General features: G+C 42.5%; 1 protein-coding gene across 2 annotated transcripts in view; it reads left to right on the forward strand.

Annotated features, from left to right (window-relative positions):
- Positions 1–25066, forward strand: part of FRMPD2 (FERM and PDZ domain containing 2) — a 503133-nt gene that overhangs the window by 241612 nt on the left and 236455 nt on the right. For both annotated transcript variants that reach the window (XM_085608774.1, XM_085608775.1), the window contains exons 26-29: positions 6984–7201; positions 11232–11330; positions 14079–14434; positions 14907–15204. In XM_085608774.1, the coding sequence (XP_085464900.1) occupies positions 6984–7201; positions 11232–11330; positions 14079–14434; positions 14907–15204 (971 nt within the window). The remainder of the gene's footprint in view (positions 1–6983; positions 7202–11231; positions 11331–14078; positions 14435–14906; positions 15205–25066) is intronic.

Raw genomic sequence — 25066 nt, forward strand, 5'->3', positions numbered from 1 at the left:
TGGTAACGTCGCTCTAGGTCAGTTTCAAAATGCAGGGATGCGCCGTAGTTACACCCCTCCGTTTTCCCTAGCACTGGCACTAAGGAAGCAGCCTAGTGCAAGCGCAGACACCCTTGCACCATTTTACAAGGATGTCTGCACTGCAGGGGGGCTGTTTATGAGCAGGAAGGGACGTTTTCCTGCACATAAACAATCTTTACAGGCAAATTACTGTTTCTTTGTGTGCTGCAGAATGCAGTACACATGGAAAGAGCAAAATACGAGGAGAAATGATACATTTCTCCTCAAATCACCTGGTATTTCCTAATCTTATTTTAGGCGCTGCCCCATGCCTTGTAAATATGGGGCAGCGTCAAAAAGCAATGGGTGTTGTGGCGGTACACCCACTGCAAAACCCAATGCATGCCCCTTTCACGCTAAGTGCTGCGTGAATAGGGGCATTATTTACAAAGTGGCGCTAAGCCACGTTAAGTGGCTTAATACCACCTTGTAAATAAGGGGAAGGACTTAACGTCACTTAAAGTGACGTTCTGGTGGTGTTACTTTCTTGTAAATATGTCCCAATGTCCTTTATAGTAACACTCCTCAGATAGACTGCTGCAGAATGGCTAGTCTGGTCGTGGGTCCTGCTCACTGTATCCACTTACTACTATCTGTCTATTCACCTTGGATGCCCACTATCAATGCACCACACCCAAAACACCCAGAGGTCACATTGTCCCAGGCACCTAAGATGCATTGAGATGCTCTGTGAACGGATACTTGCTGGGTTGTGAAAGTCAAGCTTCCCATTTGCCTGTATTTCTTTAAAAGATGGTCATCCCCACAGCATTATCCCTCCTATAAAGCAGCACCACTACCATAATAAACACCTTCATATGAGATGTCACCTTACTTGTATGGTTAACACATTCACTTTTGTAACCTAGAGGACATCATTCAGCATACTGTGGTACAACCATTTCCTGTTCTGCTCCGGAAGCATGTTTGTCAGGTTAGCCTCAGATCTATTGTTGCATCATTTGAAACAGATCACTTTTCTCAAAAGCTATCATGGCTATTGTGGTCTCAGCATGTTTGTTGAAATTTGACTTTTCACCATCGGAATGACGGTTTCTGATTTCTTTAACTATAAATGCCAGTCATCAGTGATTGCAGTGATGAACCAGTGCTTTACTGAGGGGCAAATAGGGTTATGAGGTGAGCTATGTTCTGAGAAGAAGGTAAATATTGGGCACACTAAAACTTATCTCAACAGGGGAAATGTTTTGTGAAAAGCTCTTCTCGCCAAGTATATGGTATTACAGGTATGACACCTCACAGAAAGTTATGTGTCAACTGCAGTGGGGTCCTCTTTCAGACTGGTGTCAATAGCAATGTGGTGTTTCACAAGAGTATTTCAGCGGCATCAAAGCAAGGCATAAGGAACATGCATTTTGAGTAAATTAACAGTTGTTTGCTCTTGGTTGTTAAACTTCGAATACTTTGGTTGAGGCCACCTTGTTTTCCTCTTGCATTCAGCCAATTAGCTAGGTGAGGGTGTAGTGCTAAAGGTGGTGAGTATTGTTAGTAGTAAGAAGGGCATTCTTGCATAGATCCAGATATATAGCATTGCACAAGCAAGGCAATGCAATTAATAATGCTGTTCGCTCTCTGTCCTAATGGGTGCAGGCAGCAAATGCGATATCTTGTCCAAGAAGCACCATACGCATACAGAGTAAGTTAACTCAGGTTCTTTAATACCTGTCAGTAATTGGATCAGGATGGAGTCTGGTGTTCTGGCACCAGGATGGTACACACAATTTTTCCATGAATTTATCAGCCACCCAGAGCCTAGCAGAGAGAAGCCCAGTTGGTAAGTCTCATAGCACCTCCTCTCTCAATAGATAAGAACAAATCTAAATTGACCTGATTTCTCCATAGTCTGTTTTTGGAGTATTTTCTGCATTTAATGTAATAATAGACATTAAGAAGTTCCATCCTGTTTAGAAATGTGAAGAACTGAGCCAGGTCTCGATATAGAACCATCTTGATTGTTGGATGGGATAGATTGTTTGGATGAAGTGATTTCTCTTCTTGCACCACCGACTATAGAGCTCAGAATTCACCACAGGAAAAACAGACATATTTTTAACCACTTTCTGAGGCCTCTGTTCCCAGAAAGATAATATTCATTAAAAGGGTGACTGCATGCCTTTTCGGAACTGCTAACATTGCAATGAGGAAATTAAAGGTTACTGCTGTTTTGGAACCAGCATGCGTCTGCTAGAGATCAAAATCAACCCTTACAAAAATGTTCACACAAGCCCTGCACTGGACGTGTCCATAAGAAGATTGGGGCCTGTCGGGGGCCTTCAGGTTTGAGTAATGCAGCCTATTCGTCTATGAAAACAGACCCCTAGCCTGCAGCCATCCGAGACAGCAGCAGAATGGCTAGTCTGGTGCTTGGCCCTGCTCACTGTATCCACTTGCTATTATCAGTCTTGCCACATGAAAGAATGAATGAATGAATGAATGAAATTAAATTTGTATAGCGCATGGCTACCCTGAGGCCTCCCAGCACTGTAGGATGGACGAGGCAGGTCAGCTAGGTCGATTAGAGCAATGTCTTAAAAAAGGTGAGTTTTTAGGAGTTTGCGGAAGGCCAGCAGATTTTTTTCAATCCGTAAGGTATCGGGAAGCATGTTCCAGAGTTTAGGGGCATTAAATGAGAAGGAGCGTCCACCCCATCTTGATCTTCGTATTAGCTTTGGAGTGGCCAGAAAAGAAGAGCTGGAACGGAGATTCCTAGAGGGTTGATAAGGAGTGATAAGGGAATGAGTGATGATAGGGCCATTTTTCCATATGGCTTTGTGGGCCAGGCACATAGCTTTGAACTGTATCCTGGCTGAGATTGGGAGCCAATGGAGGTTCCTAAGGGCTGGCTTGGCAGATTGCCAACAGGGCACTTGAAGGAGAAGACGGGCAGCACAATTCTGAGTTGTTTGTAATTTATGGATAGTGAATTTGGGAGCTCCCATATATAGAGCATTCCCGTAGTCAAGGCGGGAGAGTATGAGGGCCTGTACCATTATCCTTCCTGCCTGAAAGGGCAAGAGGGGGATGATTTTTCGTAGCATTCTCAACAGGCTATAACAAGTGGCTGATAGCTTAGAGGCCTGGTGGTTGAAGTCGAGAGAACTGTCAATCCACACGCCAAGCCTCTTGATCTGTGCCTTGGGAACCGGAGCCGTGCCAAGACAGACTGGCCATGAAGAAGTGAAGAGAGAGTGGATGGAAGGGTGAGAGTTGCCCAGGAACATAATTTCGGTTTTGTCCCCGTTAAGCTTAAGGAAAGAGCGTTCCATCCACTCGGCTACCGCCTCTAGGCAGGGACCTAGTGTGCAAGATGACCCCTCAGGGATGTTTAGTGACACTACTAGCTGCGTGTCATCTGCATAGGTGATGATTTTAAGGTCGAATGGATGTACAATCTCCGCCAGGGGACTCGGGTAGATATTAAATAGCGTAGGGCTCAGGAACCCCGCAGTTCAGAGGCAACCGGGTGGAAGCCACTTCTACTTCAAGGATTTGGAAGAAGCGGTCACTGAGGAAAGACTGAAACCAGGTTAGTGCCGTGCCTGTCACTCCCACGTTTTTGAGACAATGAGACAGAATGTTATGGTTGACAGTATCAAAAGCGGCACTAAGGTCCAGAAGGATGGTTGCCGCTGTGCCTTCCTGGTCCAGTAGCCTTCTAGCCTCCTCTGTTACTGCTAATAAAGCAGTCTCAGTCCCACGTTGGGGACGAAAGCCTGTTTGGGACTCGTGTAGCAGATGATTGGATTCCAGATAATCCACAAGTGTGGAGTTAATGTGTTTCTCAATCAGCTTGCTCAGCCAGGGGAGAAGGGAGATTGGGCGATAGTTGGCCAAATTAGATTGGTCAAGGTTAGGTTTCTTCAGTAGGGCCCTAATCATTGCACATTTCCATATGGAAGGTACCGTACCAGTGGTAATGGAAGAGTTCAAAATATCAAGGATCACTGGGCGAATGGAATTGATGACTACGGTAAGAGAGTGCGGGGGGGGCAGAATCAGAAGGGGAGCCTGATGTAACCCGAGAAATGATTAGGTCCAGTGTTTCCGCATCTAGGAGGGGGAATCACTCTAGCGAACATTGAGAGTTAGCATGAGCGCCTCTCGTTCTGGTAGCCACGGGGCTTGTCAGTGTGGTTGGAAAGGACATATAAATCTTTTGAATTTTTGGGTGAAAAAAGACTGCCAATTTATTGCACCGGGTAAGTGCTCCATCAGTAGTAGGAGGTTTCTGAGGTAAGGTGATGAGTGATTTGGCTATACGAAAAATCTCTTTGGGAGAATTAGCGGCCGTAGCTATTCTCTCAGTAAAGAATGCAGTTTGGGCACGTTTGATTTCTGATTTGTAACGCCTTATTGCCTCTCTGGAGACGAGTTTACTAGCCTCAGAGAAGTTGTATCTCCATCTTCTTTCCAGTCTTCTGCATGACTGTTTTAGATCCCTCAATTTAGGAGAGAACCATGGAGCTGTTTTCAGTCTGCATTTCCTATGGGTAGGTTCTTTAGGGAGTACTAAATCAAGGGAGTTTTGGATCCAGGTATTAAAATTCTCGCTGGCCAAATCAAGGTTGGAATTACTAGGTGGTCTAGTGGCTTCAAGAACTGTGGTCCATTTGTTAGACAGAAGTCTAGCCCATTTCCTATCCAGGGTTGGCACTGCTCTCTGGGTAGGAGGAGGAATAAGGGTCTCCCAACAAAGAGGAATCAGAAAGTGATCCGTCCAGAGAAGTGGGGTGGGGGTACCTACGACGAGATTGTCCAGGTTACTGAACACATGATCAAGAAGATGGCCTTTGTCATGTGTAGGGGCAAATCCTTTCTGTCTAAGTCGGAATGCTTGAAGGCTCAGCAAGAGCTCACTGGTTGCATACATGGAGAGATCATCTAGATGGATATTGAGATCTCCAAGCACCGTGAAGTTAGCTGGGGCCAGAGCTAGATTAGCGACTGACGTCGAAAGATTAGAGCAGAATTGCCCTAGGGGACCCGGGGGGGCGATAGAGCAGTAAACCAGAAAAAGTACTCGTAGATGATAGTTCCAGAGAGAAGGCCATGCTTTCACAATCTGGTAACGTGTTCATAAGGATACGACAGTTAACAGTGTCTTTAAAAAGTATGGCTAAGCCTCCACCTCTGCCGGTCTTGCAGTCGGCTCTGAGGATTGAATAGCCCTGGGGAAGGGTTTGGATGACAGCGGGATCAGCTTCGATCTGGAGCCCCGTCTCAGTCAGGAAAAGTGCGTCTGGCTTAAGCTCCTCTAATAATAATGCTAATTCACCCAACAAAGATGGCCGCCCACGAATGTCCCTACCAGGAAGTAGTGAGGGTGAGTGGGTTTTCTCAGCTCGGTATTCTCCCTCCACTCAATCAGCACATGTGTTGCTGCGGTGGACCGGGGAGTCGTCGAGCACACAAAACAGTATATGACACAGTGATTCAATTTTTTAAAAAGAATTTGTACAGTGTAAAAGCATCAAAGCGCTAGCGCAGCGTCACGAGCACAACTAACTTCTGCCTCTCAATCCGCTGCGCGTCAGCGCCATTCTGTGCTTAAATAGAAGAACCACCATAAACGCTAGAGCGTCACCCAACAAAGATGGCCGCCCGTGAATGTCCCTACCAGGAAGTAGTGAGGGTGAGTGGGTTTTCTCAGCTCGGTATTCTCCCTCCACTCAATCAGCACATGTGTTGCTGCGGTGGACCGGGGAGTCGTCGAGCACACAAAACAGTTTATGACACAGTGATTCAATTTTTTAAAAACAATTCGAACAGTATAAAAGCATAAAAGCGCTAGCGCAGAGTCACAAGTACAACTAACTTCTGCCTCTCAATCCACTGCGTGTCGGCGCCATTCTGTGCTTAAATAGAAGAACCACCATAAACGCTAGAGCGTCACCCAACAAAGATGGCCACCCGCGAATGTCCCTACCAGGAAGTAGTGAGGGTGAGTGGGTTTTCTCAGCTCGGTATTCTCCCTCCACTCAATCAGCACATGTGTTGCTGCGGTGGACCGAGGAGTCGTCGAGCACACAAAACAGTATATGACACAGTGATTCAATTTTTTAAAAAGAATTCGTACAGTATAAAAGCATCAAAGCGCTAGCGCAGCGTCACGAGCACAACTAACTTCTGCCTCTCAATCCGCTGCGTGTCGGCGCCATTCTGTGCTTAAATAGAAGAACCACCATAAACGCTAGAGCGTCACCCAACAAAGATGGCCGCCCCCGAATGTCCCTACCAGGAAGTAGTGAGGGTGAGTGGGTTTTCTCAGCTCGGTATTCTCCCTCCACTCAATCAGCACATGTGTTGCTGCGGTGGACCGAGGAGTCGTCGAGCACACAAAACAGTATATGACACAGTGATTCAATTTTTTAAAAAGAATTCGTACAGTATAAAAGCATCAAAGCGCTAGCGCAGCGTCACGAGCACAACTAACTTCTGCCTCTCAATCTGCCTACCTCTGATGGGCTTGCATACCCAGTTAAGCTAACTCCTGCCACATTGCCATAACTAACCACAAATGTATTGATTATCCTGCATATGGTCCTTTCTAACTTCGTTCATCGCATTTACACTGACTTACTATCCATATTGCCTTTTATCAGCCTATAAGTCTTATCTCTCCTTCAGATCTCACTGAACCTCATGTTGTATCTCTACCATATGGTGCCCCTGGGTTCATTCTTGTTTTTAAATGGTGTTTCTGTGTCTTCATGTCTGCTATCAATTTAAGTTTAAATGCTCATTAATTCATTAAGATGGACTGAAAAATATGGACTTTTTTCAATAAACGTTCTGTCAACTCTTTGCAAAATGTCCATAATAAATGTATCAAAATAACAAAAAGTCTGATAAAGAGACATACTTGCCATATTTGTCTTAAATTAAATATTTTTTCTGAGCAGAGAATACATTTGAAGTGATGTTGAGGAAGAACTGTGGTGGTCTGGGCTTCAGCTTCATACAAACAGGAGTGGACACCCCTGCTGCCCCTGGAGGAGGAGACATAGTGAGGATCAAGAGGCTTTTCCCAGGTCAACCGGCGGAGGAGAGTGGCTGCATAGAGACTGGTGATGTCCTCTTGGCCGTAAATGGAAAGCCCATCAAAGGACTAAAGTATCAGGTACCAGATCCAGAAAAGGACATATGCACCTCCTCAGCAGGTCCTAAACTTAGAAAATTGTAAACATGTATCTTTGTTTCACTGCCATGTCTGTATTTTGCTCACATGTGTTCTGGCATCCCTTTCTCCCCTGGGTCGTTATTCATTTAATGGCAGTATGAAAACAAATGGATTAGCAGCTCTTGAAAGGTCATTAAGAGCAGCTGAAATTGAGTGGTTTTGTAATGATTCAGCTGCTGAAGAGAAATGGCAGAATCTGTACTATACCTACAAAAAGGTGGTTAGGAAATCTAAGCTGAAATCACACTCAAACAAGATTTGTAATGCACTTAGCATGTTGAAAGCTGTTGTTTCACATATAAATGAATTACAAGATCTTACAAGTCATGGCTCAGTTTTACAAGTCATTATCTCAGTCGAACCTTCAACTGATCGATGCAGTCTTCTAGCTCTTTTTTTATAATACAATTGTAAATGTCTTAGCCTCTTTAAGTAATGGAAATGGTGCATTCACAGACTATATTAGCAACTTACAAAATCAGGCCAAGGTTTTGTTTTCTCAATTTCCAACTATTGATACCATCAACTTTTCCTCTTCGGTTCTCTCCACCAATTCAACTGGGTCCCAAGCCAACCTTTCCCCCCTAATTCTGGTTAAAAACTTCTCTTAGCAGGATGCAGAATGGTCCCAGATCATTGTGAATGCTTCACTCAAGTCTGGTAGAGTTCTCAAACCTTTGAAACGCGCCTTTGCAGTGCCCATATTGCAGAAATCCTCTTCGGATCCTGATCATTTTTCCAACTGTTGACCTATTTTATTGATTGCCCTAGCTGACCAAGCTGCTTGAAAAACCAGTTCATCGCCAGCTGTCTGAGTTTGGCAAGATTAGCCATCTTTTACATCCTTGTCAGATGGGTTTTTGTTCTGGTCGCAGAATCTGAACCGGGATTCTAATATTCAAGCCGCGCTCATACTACTTGACCTGTCAGAGGCATTTGAGCACCAAATTTGAATGTTAAAGCTGAAGAAATTAGGAATCAAAAGCCTTGCACTATTGTGGTTTTCAGATTTTTTTGTCTTAGAATTTCTATAATATTTGTTTAGCACCCTTTGCCACTAACGCTAGATAGTGGCCTTGCAGTGTCCAGCAGGAGTCTGTCTTGTCCCCTCTTTTGTTGAATCTTTATAGGTCCCTAGTGGCCTCTCTTGTTGAGGCCTATGTCTTTAGTTTGTTTCCGTATGAAGATGATACTCAGATTATTGTCCAGATGTCCAGTGCGGAACACAATTCTGCTGTTCAATTTCATGAGTGTTTCACTAAGGTGTATTGTTGGAAGAGTGCTAACCAGATTAAATCGGGGGGAAGACTAAAATGTTGCACTCCTTCGCCCTTTTGGATTTGCTGGTTTGGCCAGATGTACTGGGGCCAATGCCTCCTTTGGTTTTTTTTGTATAAGAAACTTGTATAATAGACTAGACAGTTAACTGCCTTTGTCAGACCAAATATCAAGCATATCAAAATCTTGTTTCTTCCAGCTCTATCTTTTAAAGCACATTCTGAACGTGTTTACCTTTCCTCACAAGTTACAAATTCTGAAAGATTTTATGTCATCTTGGCTATAGCAAATCCATATACCTTGAACCTTCTGTTTAGCTGATTCAGAGATTGCAGCTGATTCAGAGTTATGCTGTTAGGATCATGCTGGCCCTTAATCTCTGAGGGTATGTTTCTGTTCCTTTATCCTGTGTGCATTGATTGCCAGTGAATAATAATAATAATAATAAGTGTAATTTATAGAGCGCACGGCTACCTCCAACGGAGGTGTCCCAGCGCTGGGTTGTGGATTCACAGTAAACAACTGATTTGATCTAAAGCCTAGTGATGGCTCCATTAAGCAGCTTGTCTTCAGTTTCTCCTTTATTCTCTAGTTTTATTGATATGGTCCCAGTAGTCCAATGAGATCTGCCAACCATAAACTGTTAAAGGTACCAAAATCTTGCCAAATGACCATTGGCCACAGGGCCTTTTCTGTAACCCCAGCAAAATATTGGAATGCTCTGCCACTGCAGATGCAATCTGAACCAGGTCTTCTGAAATTTAAGAAAGTGATGAAAACTTGGCATTTTTCCAAGCTACCCAGAAGGGCTTGCTAATTAAATGTCCTTTCAATCTTTAACTTTAATATTACCATTATCTTTAACATTTTTAAGTAATCTCATCTCCTGACACTGGCATTATTAGCGTGTCTTTTCAAAAGATTACCATTATAGATTTAATATTGCTACTTAAAACAACCTCTCAAGGGATTGCTGGAGATCACAAAATGTGTTCAGCTGTACAACAAATACAGGAACACCAACTACTGCAGCTCTTATACTTTACAAACACCCAACACGTTATACATACAAATCATGTCTGCTCAGCATGCCTCACCCTCACCAGACCACTTCTTCTCTTCCAACTCACATCTTCTGCAGAATACCTCGCTTGCACCAGACCATGTTCACATACTGTATAGTCTGGACCAAACTTTGTTCAACACACTAAATATCATTCTCTAGACCACGTTGACTTTACCATGGTATATCTCCTTCTGCAGACAAAATATTCTGGTATTTACCTCATCTTGTCCCGCACCAGTACAGACCACATTGTCTCTAGACAATGCCTCCTATTCCTGCACCGCACTTTCTTAAGATCACTTGTCTTTTTGATCACACAGCCTCCTCCTCATATTATCTAGACACTAGCTTCTCCTCCAGACCCATCTTCTCTTACAGGAGACAATAGACCACTCCTCCTACACTAGGATCTCCACCTTGTCGAGACCACACTTTTTCCTCTGCACCACACTCTGTTTTGCAGCAAGCCTCCTCTTCATTTCGAAACATGCCTCAACCACCTCTGGGTTACATCCGTCCACTAGGCCACACATTCTTCTCAAAAGCATGCAGCCATCTTATTTAGAATTGCCTCACCACAACGATGTCTTGTGTTTCTACCATATAATACCTATTCTGTTAACCAAAGCCCTTTATGTAAACCACATAACTTGTGTTCTGTAGTGTCTTGTGAGTTAGCAATGACGGGACCCTTTTGGTTGCTGATGTACTCCGTAGAACTATGACATAGGTGTTCAGGTGTGGTTAAATGAGTTCATGGTTACAACGTTGAATTTGCAGTTACACGCCGAGGAATAAAGAAGTGTCATACTAAGCTCTGTGTGGCGTATTGATTTATGAGTACCCAGGCTGGAGAGGGCGCTGCATGCACTGCACCAAACTTCATTATCCAGATCTAAGATTGCCACCTGGCTCTGGTTTGGAACAGCATCATGTTTCCTGGCTTTTTTGTTCCACACTATTGGCATGTAGTGTGGTACTCCCAGCGGCTCAACAGATCAATGCTACCACACCCTGAATGCAGTGGTTCATGGCCGAATACTTAAGTATGTATATGGTGTCCCTCTGACATTAAGTGAAGTGGCAACCTAATCTTGATCACATCTCTTTGTCATTCTGTCATTTCTCTAACCATCTAGCCAATGTCCCTTCAGCAGAGACCCCTCACTGGTTCATTGCACAATACTTCTTCAAGCAGACAATATTCCTTATCTGAAACACAATTCTCCTTTAGATCAAGCTTCTACCTTTGAACGGCACTTCCCAAATAAGACCCCAGCTCCTTCCAAGCTCTCCTGGCAAAAATGCTGGGAGGATGTTATTTCCTACAGAGACGATCAGTGCATGCAGGACTTGAAAGGAGGTAGCTAATGGGCTGTGTGGTAAGAGGCGTTGCTATGACAGGACTGAGGCAGTGAAAAGATAGCAGACATTTATTTCTTTAGTGAATCAAATAACATTACCGTATTCACTCCTAGAACTTTGCTTGTCCTTCTGAATTCCTGCGATATTCCATTCTGTTTCCCCTTCTGACTAGATGGTTCTTCCATCAAGTGACGATTTAATGAAATGACTTGCCCTTTCAAAAGCAGAAAAAAAGATGTTGCTGTGTATTTTCCTTGACAGGAAATTTTGCATTTGCTGAGGGGTTCTGCTTCTGAAGTTACCCTACTTCTCTGTCGCCCTCCTGATGGTGTCCTCCCTGAGATTGACGTGAATTGTCTGGTAAGAGAAAATAATTGCATGATGTTGTCAAACCTGTTTTCTCCCTGCTACTATGTCGGTTTTATATATGTATATATTTCCAAATATATTCATTTATTTATGTTATTAATAAAAATGGCAAAAACCGAATCAATGATGCATACTTCTTGAAAACATGAACATCCAATCACTTATTTCCATGAACTCCAGAAAGTGTATTTCTATTTGCAGAATTATATAAAATAAATGGTTTAAATTGCATCCATATTATTAAAGTGTTGCTTGTTAACTTGAGAAGCTGTAAAGGTGTTCCTCCCTTCAGTTGCCCTCACCTGCTAGGAGCTTCTGCCAAGAGAAAATCGAGAAAATGTGGATTTCCTTGGTAATTCATGAAAATAGCAATAGGCAACATTGACAACTTAATATGAAATACCATGTTCGTGGCATGTGTAGCTGTAGATACACATGCTGTGCATAATTGTGCAATCTAGTGTTGGGCTTGAATGTGTGCAACTTGTTTTTGTTCAAAGAAGTCTTTTCGAGTAGTGAGGTGTTGTGCCCTGCAGAGTGGTAGACGAGGGTGCCCCTCAGAATGTAGTTGGTGGTGGTGAAAAGTTTGAAGGCCAAGTGTTCCGTGTTGCTAGTGGTGCTTTCCAAGATGGTGGAGTATTAGATGGATTTTTTGAAGGTGATAGGGATACTGCCTCCGGGGATATGTGTCCTGTCTGTTGCAGGGTTGTATGCGGGGCTGAGGGAGGTTAGGAGAGTGCTGCGGCTGTCTCTTTCACTCTCTCTCTCATTCTCTCTCTCTCTCTCTCACTCTCTATGTCTATGTGCCTCTGTCTCTTTCTCTGTCTCTCGCTGTCTTTCTTTGTCTCTCTCTGTCTCTGTCTCTATCTCTGTCTCTCTCTCTCTCTCTCTCTCTCTCTGTCTCCCTTTCCTATTTTCCCCTTACTGCCCAGTGAGCTTTAACCATATCTTGGCAACACTTACAACAATGAATGGAGGTTTGGATTCATGTTACACTTCCAACCCATTTAACCTTGCCACTCTGTCTTAGAACTATTCATATATAAGAAGCTTTCCTTCATGTCGCAGGATCTTGAGGCCGACATGATGTGATATTTTTTGAAGTCTCTGCACCTTATTCCAAGCAGATGTGGATCTGTGTGCCATTGGCATTGGGATATGTTTGGAAGTGCTCGAGGAGCTGAGCAATAGACTCAAAATAGATGCTGAAAAGTAGAGGCCAGAGGGATCAGTCATTCTCCAGGAAGAGAAGAGGCTTTTCCTTTATGTTATTAAAGCAGTCCTTATGCCTTCAGAAGGGTGGAATCTAAATTTGTAGTCGTGGAGGAGGTGGATAAGTTCAGCATATTCTTGAAGTTGCTTGGTAGGTGGGTGATTGGTGAGTAGTTAGCCTGGATGTTAAGGCCTGCAGATATTGTTTTCAGAAGGTGATGGTGATGATGATGTGTTTCAGTGGTGCTGGAACTATACCAGAGAAATGAGAGACAATGACAAAGTTACATGTGTCTACCGGAAGAGGGGTCGCTAGGCAGATAAGATAAGCACTTAAGCAAGAGTTCATAGGATGTCTAGACACTTTTTATTTTAATTGCAGGGTTTATAACCTCTAAAGATTCCATTGGTAGAAAATGAAAGAGAATTGTAGCTTTGGAAGTGAGATGAGACTGAGGGTTCTCTTCAATGTTGTTGATACTGGCTGTGCGGATTTGGCATTTTGGACTCAAACAACGCAAGGTGTTTGCAGTGTTTTTTGGAACAAACAATGGTTACTTTTTGTTGGTCTGTTCCTGTAAGATATTGAAGATTTCCTTAGTCTGACAGGGTGTATTTGTTTTGCATAGTAAGCCTCATAATGTATCATATGTGTTTCTAGCACAGGACTACATCCTCTTTGATCTGATGCTTATGCATTGACTTTCCACATTATGTTAGTCACTTTTCTGTTCAGCAGGTTCCCCATTGAACGTCATGTTGTTGGATTCGATGCTACCTTGAGTACCTTGAGTTATATCAATTTGATGGCAGCTAGAATGCTGAATGTGTGTGTCCCAAACCGAGGAACGGTCCCCAAAGTGTGTTTAAGAGTGTTTGAGTGAGCCCATCTATAAACCTAGAAGAACAGGTAGATTTGCTGTGGTCCGCTGTATGGCCTACCCCAGTACCAAGGTGTCCATGGAGTGAAATACACACTAAATTAAGGTCAATAACCGATTCTTGGATGTGAACAGATTAATTGAATTTAAAGATGTGGATACAATTATCGAACACATGGGAACATCTGAATAAAATGGAGCAAATTCTTGATAATTTTCACTTTCTGCAGATGTTTCTTTTCCCCCCATAATTTTATTGGAAAGATAATCTAAACCAATTTTTGTTGGGCTGATGGCAACCTTTCTGGTGTTTATTTCCAACACCTAGGTCGCACATACCATTTGACAGAATTGTCTGCTGAGATTGTCACAGGCAGTGAAATGGAAGTATTTGAGGTTGAAAGTCAGTGTCTGAGCTATCACTGATCTCTTGCTCTGATCAGACACAATAGCCTGTCTGCTAATAACCAGGTTCTTAGATTTGTGATTGTAATTGTAAATTATATTTATATAGCGCTTATTAACCCTGACGAAGTGTTGCAGCACTTTGAACGAGTAGCGCACCACTCCAGAACCCAAGAGTGGAATTGCTTTCTACATCACTAAATGTGTAACTCCTAAGAGAGCCTATTTCTAAACTTTCCAGACTCCTGCTCCATCACCAGTCAAAGAACTTAACCGAGCTAAGTCTCCAGATGTCCAGCCTCGGAGCCCCAGGAGCCGTGGCACTGAATCTCAGCGAGGCATGGCTATGAGAGGAGGGAAGCGCACTCCAACACCCAAGTGGAAACCACATGTGGATTCTGTACCCAGGGGAGGAAATGTCTCCATTGTGGGAGTTGGTAGAGCGGGCACAATGAACCCTGAATCACTCTCAGACTATAAACACCCACATACACAGAGCTACACAGCTGACAAGATCGGGTCTGGGCCTCTATCTTCACTAGCGGAGGATTTGAGACGTAACTGCTATTCAGTGTGTGATGTGGAAATCCATGAGAGGTAAGAATTCACACTCATGTTGAACGCAGCATGTATGTATGAGTTGTGAATACCTGCACACTGAAAAATAGCCACCCATCTCTTCAGACTGTGAAGACAAAATCTTGATTGACACCCCTTGCAAGCTCTTTTCTTTGACTTCTCACATAAATCTTTCAGAATGTCTTGAATATCGATCTGTTTCTAATTCCACTTTCAGACAGTCATGCAGTTGTTTGTGCTGGCATCTCTTATCCTTTTTTTCTGTTTCTGTAATATGCAGTATGTTTCTTCTGACACTTTTCTCTCCGTCATGCAGGTTGTCGCATGTATTTATCTCACACCTCTTTATCAGTTCTCCAGGTTCACTCCACTTAAACTCAATTTTGTTTGTCTCTTTTAGATATGGTATTTGCTATTAAATAATTTCACTCTTCGGACTGTGTCATACAATACATTATGTGTATCTGTTGCTAATTCCTCTTTCTCTCAGCCCAACAGGTCATCTTACAGTGTATGATGTGTCTACCACATATTTCTCTCCAGAAATTCCTTCTCCTACCCCAGTAGATGAGGAGTACCTCACCATTAGTTCAACATCAGTCAGCCCTGTCTCTGCAACAAACAGTTCCAGATCTACTTCCACCATTATTCCCACACCACAACCTCGGGCGCGCATCCCTTGCCCTCAGTCACAAGTGTCCAGGGAGTCATGTGACAGTGAGAGCGAGTGGGAAGACATGGAGGAGGCAGAGGAGGATGTGGAGGAAGAGGAAGATGAGCTTAGGCAGGTACGTACAACGTATAGTTGTAATATAATTTTTGTACTTTTTTTGTTTGGCGTAAATATTGTGGGCCTGATTTAAATTTTGGCAGACAGTGTTAGTACCGTCGCCATGGTGTAGTACTTTGGGTGCTCTGCCAACCACATTTAGTCGGCCCAGCTCTGTCTCAGCTATTCCTTTAAATGTAATGAAAATATGCCTGCCTGATCCATCAACTTGAAGGTGCCATACCTCACACTTTCGTGTTCTTTTTTTATTTTCAAAAACAAAACCTCAAAGCAGGTTTTGTGATTGAAAATAAAAACAAGCATTGGCATAGCCAATAGGTCTCACCTTTGGGACCTTATATGTGTTTAGCCATGCAACAGTTGATGTTGTTGCACCAAGGATATTATACTGCATAACTAAATACTTATAAGGTTCCAAAGGCGAGACCTATTGGCCATGTCAATGTTTGTTAAGACTATCAGCCTCTACCTTCCCTCCCATCTCGCTCTCACATCCTGCCTCAGTGCCTCCACACCCCATCACCCTCCCAACAACTTGGCAGCTAAGTTGTGAGTGTAATGAGTGAGCTGGGGGACGTTGTACAGATTTTTGTGTTCAGAGGCCAGTATCCGCTCGGAAGTAATCAAGGACTAACTTCTGAAGACAGCACGCCCCCACCCCCTCGTGCTGCCTTACTTTATTCACCAACAGCAGACAAGGGAGTAGAATGTTGTCCCGCCCAGGGCACTATCCAGTCTTTTTGGACATTAGTATTTCTCGAATGAAACCGAAATATCCTGTGAGTTAAGTTGGTGAGGGAGATCCTCTCAAGAGGAATGCGAGTGTCACCAAGCAATGCCTCAAGCACTGGAAGAGCACAGCATGTGCTCCGCTGTGAGACCCCTCGTCCCGGGGGCAGAAGAGCGGTGCATGACAATGACCCGCCTGGCCTCTCTGCTGTGAGCCATCTGTAACTTTAAGCTGATCCACTGCGGAGACAGAAGCCACGGCGTTTAGGCTGAATAATTTACAGCTTTACTCTGGCAGCAGCTTACAATGACCCTGCATCAGAAAAATAACAATATATTGTATGCGGACTGGAAAAAAAACAAAAGGCAGACATCGATGTGATACATTCGGTGATCCACTCACCTCGCCTGGGCAAGCCACTTGTTTAAAACAATACAGTGAAAAACGTGCAATAGAAACCCGCCAGTGTTGAGTTGCCCATCAGATGAGCTCACCCTCCACCATTCAGCATAGTTGACAATCAGTTGACTTTCCAATGAGGGTGAAGTCATGAGTATAAGAGAGAGAGATCCCATTAAGCTGAAAGCAAATGAACAGTTTTGGAGGGCGATAAAAGGTTTGAAAAGAGGGCGGTTAATTAATGCCTGTTTACGCATTTTGTCAGGATGGTGAATATGAGAGGAAAAATGATGACATTTGCCGCATGCTGTTATCTTAACCGTATAATTCTTTCAATGTGAACGTCCAGTGCAAGAACAACTGCAGGTATCCCGGAGCTGCACTATTCAGTAGCAGCAGGATCCGTGTGAAAGTTCACGTCCCATCATTCATGACAATGCCCTGGGGTGGGTAAAATGACACCGGCTCGGTGTTACTGCTCACTTAACCCTTATTACTAAACATGCACACGTCGGCATAGGATTAGAAATAGGTGTACATTATTTCCATCATGTGAAAAGGTTCTTATTGGGTTACCCTTGGTCTCAGGTGCCAAAACGCACATCCATGCGGAACACACATGCCTCATTTGCGAATGCACCTTTGTGTATAAAACAGAAACTTGTGTTTGTATGGCGTCTCATGCTGAACTGTCCTGTTTTCAAACATTATAATTAACAGAGTTTACAATTATGCAATTTAAGGTTTACCGACCGAGGAAGGATGGGAGGCCATGTCAGGATTCAAACTCACAGCCTGCAGATCACTCCATTCTGGAGTAGCCACCTCTCAGTTCTCACACAGTTAAAGAAAAGGAAAATGAACTTATTAAACCTTTTCATACATTTTTGTAAAGATGCTGAAAATCGAGGCCCAAACACAGAAAAAATACGCCACCTGTATAATTTACTCTTTCAGGGCTCTGCTTTCTTGCGAGCAGTGCGCATTCTTGGGAGTAAAGCGTCTTATGAGGTAAGGCTGGCACGCCCTGAGAGCCGTTCTCCCTCAGCTCCCCCTCCCCCAGCTTCCTGGTACAACTCTTACATAACCGCAAACGGCTTGCCCCCCCCCGATCGAGGGTGCCTGGCTTCTTGCCGCCTTTCTCCCGGTGCCTCCTGGGACCTTGCTGCCTAGTGACCGGGTGGAAGCAGCTGAAAGGGAAAGTAAAAAAAACAAGTATGAGGAGGAGGCAGCAGGGGGAGGGGAGAGAGGAGGGGGCCTGCGCCTGTTTCCCTTGCAGGAGCAAGCAGGAACTATCTGTTAATTACAAACAGATAGTTTGAAAGCTCGCTCCCGCAAGGGAATCGCCTAATGTGCACGCGTTCCCATTCAAAGCAATGCAATGCGTGCTCGTTTTTTACAGCAAAACGGAATCGATTTCTAAAGGTCTTTTCCTAAGCAGCGCATGCGCGCTGCGTACGCGAGACCTAAAAACAATGAGTGTTCTCCCATGGTGTGGGGGTCATTGAAAAGTTTTCCCTTTTACCTACCACCACGTTTTGTAAAAGTAGAAACTGGCTATGTGTCCTCCCCCTCTAAATTGAATAGGTGGATACCTCCAATGGCCCTTACTTTGTCGGGCTGTTGGAGGGGTATGTAGATGGCTGAGACGAATAAGTCTCCGCCGTTCATGTATTTAAGTTTCTACCGTCAGTATATCATGCAGGCAGACCTTCAGGTTGGCAGAAAGCTTACTCTGTCAACGTTGTGATGGAGTAACCTTTCTGCCAACATCTAATTAGGCCCTATGTCATAAATATAATTCACATAAATATATCCCTTGGAGCTATTAATGGAAAATCTACACCCAATGGGATAAACGTTTTGTAAACAATATTTAGACCACAAAATGTATGTTGGACGATATTTCTGTCCATGAGAGATTCCGATATATAACCCTCCATGGAGTTCTGCCCAGGAAGATGTCAGCACTACTCTTTAAATAGTTTCCTTAGTCCATAATTAACTGGTCCTTTGATCCAGAGATTCTACAGAGTGACTACAAAATTGGTAGGATTGGTCAGGATTTGTCCTAGATCTTTCCTGCGGAGCAGCTGCAGAGATGCTATGAACACAGAAGCAGCTATTGATCACTATGAGTTTCCCAGGAAAAGCAAAGAGAATTACTGGTACCTACAACTTCTAAAAGGAAGTGCAGTGCTGATACTGAGAAACAAACTGTCTCATTACTCGTAAGGCAATTATAGTAATGAACAAGACAAGGGGCTAATGGCTTTATTTATGAAAAGGCTTGCCAAATAAGTATTGTTCTTCAAAAGAGTGGAGCAGGTAGTGACATCTCGTGTGGTACCAAATGCCAAGGATCTGGAAAGCATTAAAAACAAAGCTGGTTTATAAGGATTTTTCACGTTATGCTGCAAACCCTGTTGACCTTATTCAAGCCACTCCCCTGCCAATCTGCCTTCTATTTGACCTTGCTCCTAAAACCTGACGAGAGACTACTGAGAAACTTGTAAAAACTCTTAAATGAAGTTGTTCTGGTACTGTAGATTGTTGTGCTTGGTCTCATGGTTAATAAAATACAGCCATAGATTCACAAACCAAATCTTAAATCTGCACTCATAGAATTACTGTCACTTGGGCCTGCATATTTACAATTCTCTACTGTTTAGAAACTCAGCCTCAGCAGTTTGCAAATCTGTGTCACTCACACGTTTCCAGGTGTATTACCGTGAGTCATATCATTTCTAAAACCTGTTAGTAAATGAGGCCCTTAGACTCTCGCCCATGATGAAACCTCTGGATTTTGCTGTCTCAATAATTGTGGCCTTACCATCAAGACTGTTTAAGAAGTCAATCCAGGTTTGTGAAGGCATGAGCTGAAGTCACTAGGAATTTCTGTGGGCTTAGTTTGAGGTGGGTTTGGTACATCTATGCTTGTAATTCCTTTAACATTGATCTCAGTGCATTTATGTTGTTTGGGGGAAGAGACCTGCAGGTATAGTTGAGTTCCATCAGCGTGTAAATGAAATTTGATGTTGGATTCATTCAAGAGCGAGGTTAGAAGTTACATGTATAAATGGAAAAGGGAGATTGAGAAGATGGAACCTTGGGTGACTCCTTTCTCGAGTGATGAGACAATTGATACTCCATGCCTGTGTTGCAGCGTGGAACATCAAATTCCCCCTTCGTCACAGACCAAATACTTCAACAGCAAATTCACTCATATACATTCATTGGTGGGGCCCATAACACCAATACTAACACTCCGTTGATCTGCTTCCGTAGAGGAATAAGCTTCCAAATGCTGACATGAAAGGAATACCTTTACCTTACTCTAAATACATTGACTTCAACCCTAAGATATTCCTCTCAGAAGGAGAGAATCATTTAGTTGTTCTCTATGATTTTAGTGATTAAACTCATCTATCTATACACTACTTCTTATCCTAATTCTCTTCTTCAAATAATCGACACAACACATTTGTCAATTAGTCAAATATTCTTTATCTAAGAAATATTGCAAAAATCGTTAGAAATCATCATCAGCATTGCAGAACATCATATTTACCTAATCTGGCTAAAAGTCGTCCTCTAAGTCAGTCAGGTCGGGGAAAAATCTTTATTCAGCAAAGTTAGGCCGCAATTCAGTCTCTCAAAGATTCAGGATAACAGCTGTCCAGCAGTGTCACCGTCCTCTCAGTCAGCATAACGTCAGGAAATCGAGTTCGTCAAAGAAGAGCGAGTTTTTTAGTTCAATTCCCTACCTACTTTTATAATGAAAATAATGTCAAAAAGTATCCAGATCGGGGTTTAGAAAGTCCTGATTGGTCGACTTGGGGTCGCAGGATAAAGTTCTCAGGGTATCAGTGTAATGAACTCATCGCACTTGCTGGTTCCGTTTTTTAAATTGTCCATTGTCTTTGCTGCTGGCGACGTTCCCGGAGAGACCTTGAAGGGTACATGTTCTCCCGGGGTCAGGTCCAGGCCACTGCTGCTGGCGGTGACGCCTGCGCACTTCACCCAGAACCTCGTGTTGTCAAGGCAGTCACGTTCAACGTCTCGTTTAGCCATCTTGTCTAGGCCGAAATGGGCAACTTAAGTAAAAGAAACACAAAAACGTAATTAAGACATAGAAATGGCTAATAAAATGTTAACACTTCGCTAATACCCATATGTGTGTGTAATTATCTAGCAGAAAGCAACACTCAAAGCGGTGTATACTCACTTAATAAAGCACAAATCACAAATACATCACCAAAGCAACATATATCATGCAATATTCTAATCTTCTACTATTAGTATGCGTACTCAAGTTAGTTTACAATTAATATAGCCATGCAAAGTGCAATTTCCACGTGTCATTCTTTTGTTAATATGATTGATAAGTATTTCACTGCAAACCAATTAATAAGATTACTATTAGTTCATTATCCAGATTAATATAAACATGCAAAATGGGGGGGTATACAAAATATTGTACTACCCTCTCCAGCAATCCCCCCTTTGGTGATTATATCACCACACAAACAAAAAATGTTATATCCCTTTTACGGAATTTTAAATTGATTTCTTGTTTCATTCATATTTCAGTTTCCCCTGTTTCTTCTCTTTTTGATGTTTTATACATGCTTTCCTTTAACTCTTCTAGTTCTATTTCTTCAAATTCTCTTTCTTGTTTCTTATCCCTTCTCCTTAAGTTTTCTCTTTTTATTCTTTTCTGGTTTTTATTCTTTCTACAACAAATATAACCTAGTCTAATTATTAATACTAAGGAAATCACACATGTTAATGGAAATAATATCTTACCTATAAATGTACTACCTAATTTTACTACAAAGTCTTTAATAGCTGATATGTTCTTACCAATCTTCTCCCAGACACCTTCAACCTCCAGTGGTACAATTTCTTCATGCAATTCTGTAATATTCTTAATATAAATTTTCAAATCTCTACTTTCGTCAGGAATGTAAGTACAACAATGTTGAACTTTCAGCATTCCACAGACTCCACCCTCTTTTGCCAATAAAATATCAAGGGCAAGTCGATTTTGCATTACCATAGCACGCATGGCAACCATTTCGGTATTTACCAATAAGAATCCTCCAGCGGTGCTTGTTGACAAGCGATCCACTACTGTTGAAAGTTTTCTAATTTTGTTTGCATTCAGAGATATTCCCACTGTGGGTATCAGTGCTCCAAAAATGTCACCCACAAGTTCAGTCCAAGATTCTCTCTTACTACGTGCTAAATATCTACCTAAGCTATGTACACCATCTTCTCCTCTATCCATATGAAAATTCTTTGGAAAAACCAGGCCAACATAACATGTGCCATACCAATGGTCTGGCAAACGATAATATGCCCTGTTCCCACAAATGAAACCTTCTGAAGCCTTTCTTTGCATTTTCAATCTCCTTTCTTCAATCAAATCTAAAAATGTCCTCTCCTCTTTCTTTAAACTGCAAGTCAAGTTATTTCTAAATATATATTCTAATGTTAGTTCTTTAGTCTCTAAGAAAAATTCACCTAATACCTTTGCAGGTTTTACCGTTTTTAGTTTGTTAATTGCTGGTACTTGTGAAAATATAGTATCTACATCTGAAAAATAATACTCTAATTTACCTGTTTGATAAAATAAACTAGCTATTACACTACATGTTATTCCATATGTCACTGGAAGGTGATGATAAGTCACTCCTTCAGATACAGATGCAGGTAATTGCATACATACGTAGCAATCCCTTACTTCCATTGTTTTTATATATTCATACAATAATTTTGAAAACACATTGTTAGAAAAATCTGTTATTGACCTATCTTTATGTAAATAGTTTCTTTCTATTCTAGTTGGAACTACCTTTTGAACTTTCCCTATATTAGTTATGTTATCACTATGTCCTTCTAATGTATCTACAGTAACTTTAAATGAAATTAGTAGAGCGAGAATACTCCAAAGAAGCATTTATAATCCTGTACAACAACAACACATTTTGCACCATCTTCTAAGGAAGGTACATCTACTTTTGCTACTTTCTATGTTTGCCATCTTTTCTAAAATGAGCCGTGTCTTTTGCCTTAGCCTCTTCTACTACACAACTAGTTTCTAACACAAGGCTTCTAAGCACCTACGTGGTTCTACCAGTTTTTGTCTTTTTCAGTGTTTTATTGTCTTTCCATCAGTAATTTTCTTGTCTCATTCAGTTTGGCATCTCATCATCTTTCACCTTCCCTCCGTTCTCAACATACAGGTTGTCCTGAACATCCGCTCCTTCTCCAATATCGGACAAGATAACTCTCAGGATTTCCGATTCTTCGTCTTCCTCAACCACTTTCGGTACAACCACCTCTGGATCTCCTTGGCTATCCGCCTCTTCTTTCACTTCAGGCAGGGCCACATATGTCCATTCCGGTGATTTATACTTCTGGTTAGGTTTCCTTGTTCTTTTGCTTTCTTTAACTACTATTTGTTCTCCTTTCGATTTCTCCTGACTCGTTACTTCATTCACCTGTTCAGCTCTTGGCGAATTTACACGTGTCAGTCGATATCTCAGTCTCTTTATTTTGTTTGGCCACACCTCGTCCTTTGCCGCTCTTTTCAATTTACTCCCTTTATCATTCTTTTCAGTTCTCCAAGCTCTCTTTCTCAGAACTCGGCCTTCTGGTATTTCATCTTCGCTTTCCTCAGACTCTGTTTCAACTTGCTTTTTACCTTCAACGATTTCTTTTTCCACCACTTCTTTTGTTTTCCCTACTTCTGCCCCTCCTCGAATCTCCGACACGCAATCTTCCTGCTGACTACTTGTCCCTGCTTCTAACTGGATGTTGGAGTTCCCTGCACCTCCTCGGGGGTCTTCCGCAATAATCTTTCCCTCTCTCTCTGTATCTGTCACCTGTCCATCTAAAGGTGTTATTTCAGGTGGAATTTCTCTCAATCTTTCATCTGGCACTTCCTTCTCATGGATATCTTTTATTGTCTCTCCACTGTCCTTTTCTGTGTTCTTCCCTTGTTCTTTCTTGGAAGAGTGTGCTCTTTGTTCTGTCTCTGAGTCTGAACTGGTATCAGAAATCTGTAACCTTCTCCTCAGGGAATTACTTCTGGGGACCAAAGTTAAACTTGGCTCTGTCTCCCCCCTTTCAGGGTTTTCTTTTTCTTTGTCTTTTGGATCTCCGTCATCCGACTCAGTACTGGATTCTGATTCATCAAAATACTCCTTTTCTTTACAATCAACTGGATTTGGAATTCTCAAAGTATGACTTGCATGGATCCAGTTCTTCAATCCAGCACACTTCACAGCTGTTGTTGTGGTCAAGATGACGTGCCTTGGTTTTACCCACCTGGGACCCAAACTGTTTCTTCTTCTGTGTACTTTTATCCTTACCCAGTCCCCTGGGCTTAGATCATGGGCTGGCTTCTTTTCAAGAGTGGTGGCATCCGCTCCAACCTGATGAAACACAGAATGAACTGCGTCAGCCAGGCTTTTACAGTATTCCAACACCATGTCGTCAGTTATAGTCATCAGCTTGTTGACTGGTATAAACACATGTCGCATGGCACCTCCCATGAGGATCTCATGCGGACTCAAACCAGTAGTTATGTCTGGAATTGATCTAATAGTCATGAGTACTAGAGGCAAGACATCAGGCCATTTCATACCTGTGGCTAAACACATTTTCCCTATTCTGTTTTTGATAGTACCATTCATTTGTTCTACTACACCAGAAGCCTCTGGTCGGTAGGCACAATGCAGTTTTTGTCGTACATTCAATGCTTCACATATCAGTTTTATGATCTCATTATGAAAATGTCCTCCGCTGTCTGATTCAATTGTCACTGGGAACCCAAAACTAGGTATAAATTCCCTCAACAGTAATTTTGCCACTGTCATTCCATCATTTCTTCTTGTTGGGAATGCCTCTACCCACCTGGAGAATAGGCATACCATCACCAAAACATACCTCAACCTGTTACAAGGAGGCATCTCAATGAAATCCACTTGCATTCTGGTAAAAGGTCCTCCCTCTTGACCTACTGTTCCTAGACTCACTACTGTCTTTCTTCCTGGATTGTATTGCTGACAAATTAGACATCTTTGACAAATACTTTCTGCTACAAGCCTGAACTTGGCATTATACCAAGTTTGCTTAAAAGACCTAATCATAGCGTCTCTCCCTATATGTCCCTGTCCATGATACATCCATGCCATGGCAGACATCATGCTATCAGGCATAACTGGTCTTCCATCTCGCAAGACCCACACATGATCTTTTTCTCTTGGTGCACATCTTGCTTTTACCCATTGTTTTACTTCTTCCTCTCCTGCTTCTTCCTGAAATTGTCTTACCTCTTCCCATGTTCCCACAGTGTTAATAAACATTGGGAAACAAGAAATCAATTCCCTTTCCTTTGCCCGATTGATTGAATTCTGATGTCATGCACAATATTGCGCCATATCATTGGCGAATTTGTTTCCAGTGGCAATGTAATCACCACTGCGACTATGGGCAGCACATTTTACCACAGCTAATTGCCTAGGCAGCTGTATTGCCTCAAGCAACTTTCCAACCACTTCAGCATTCTTAATGGGAGTTCCACTTGAGGTCAAGAAACCTCTTTGCAGCCAAATTTGGCCAAAATCATGGACTACCCCATAGCCATACTGGCTATCAGTTATCACAGTCACTCTCACACTTTTCCCAATCTTACAAGCTCTAGTCAGGGCAAGTTCAG

Source organism: Triturus cristatus, chromosome 1_2 (assembly GCF_964204655.1).
Source record: "Triturus cristatus chromosome 1_2, aTriCri1.1, whole genome shotgun sequence".
Taxonomy (NCBI): domain Eukaryota; kingdom Metazoa; phylum Chordata; class Amphibia; order Caudata; family Salamandridae; genus Triturus; species Triturus cristatus.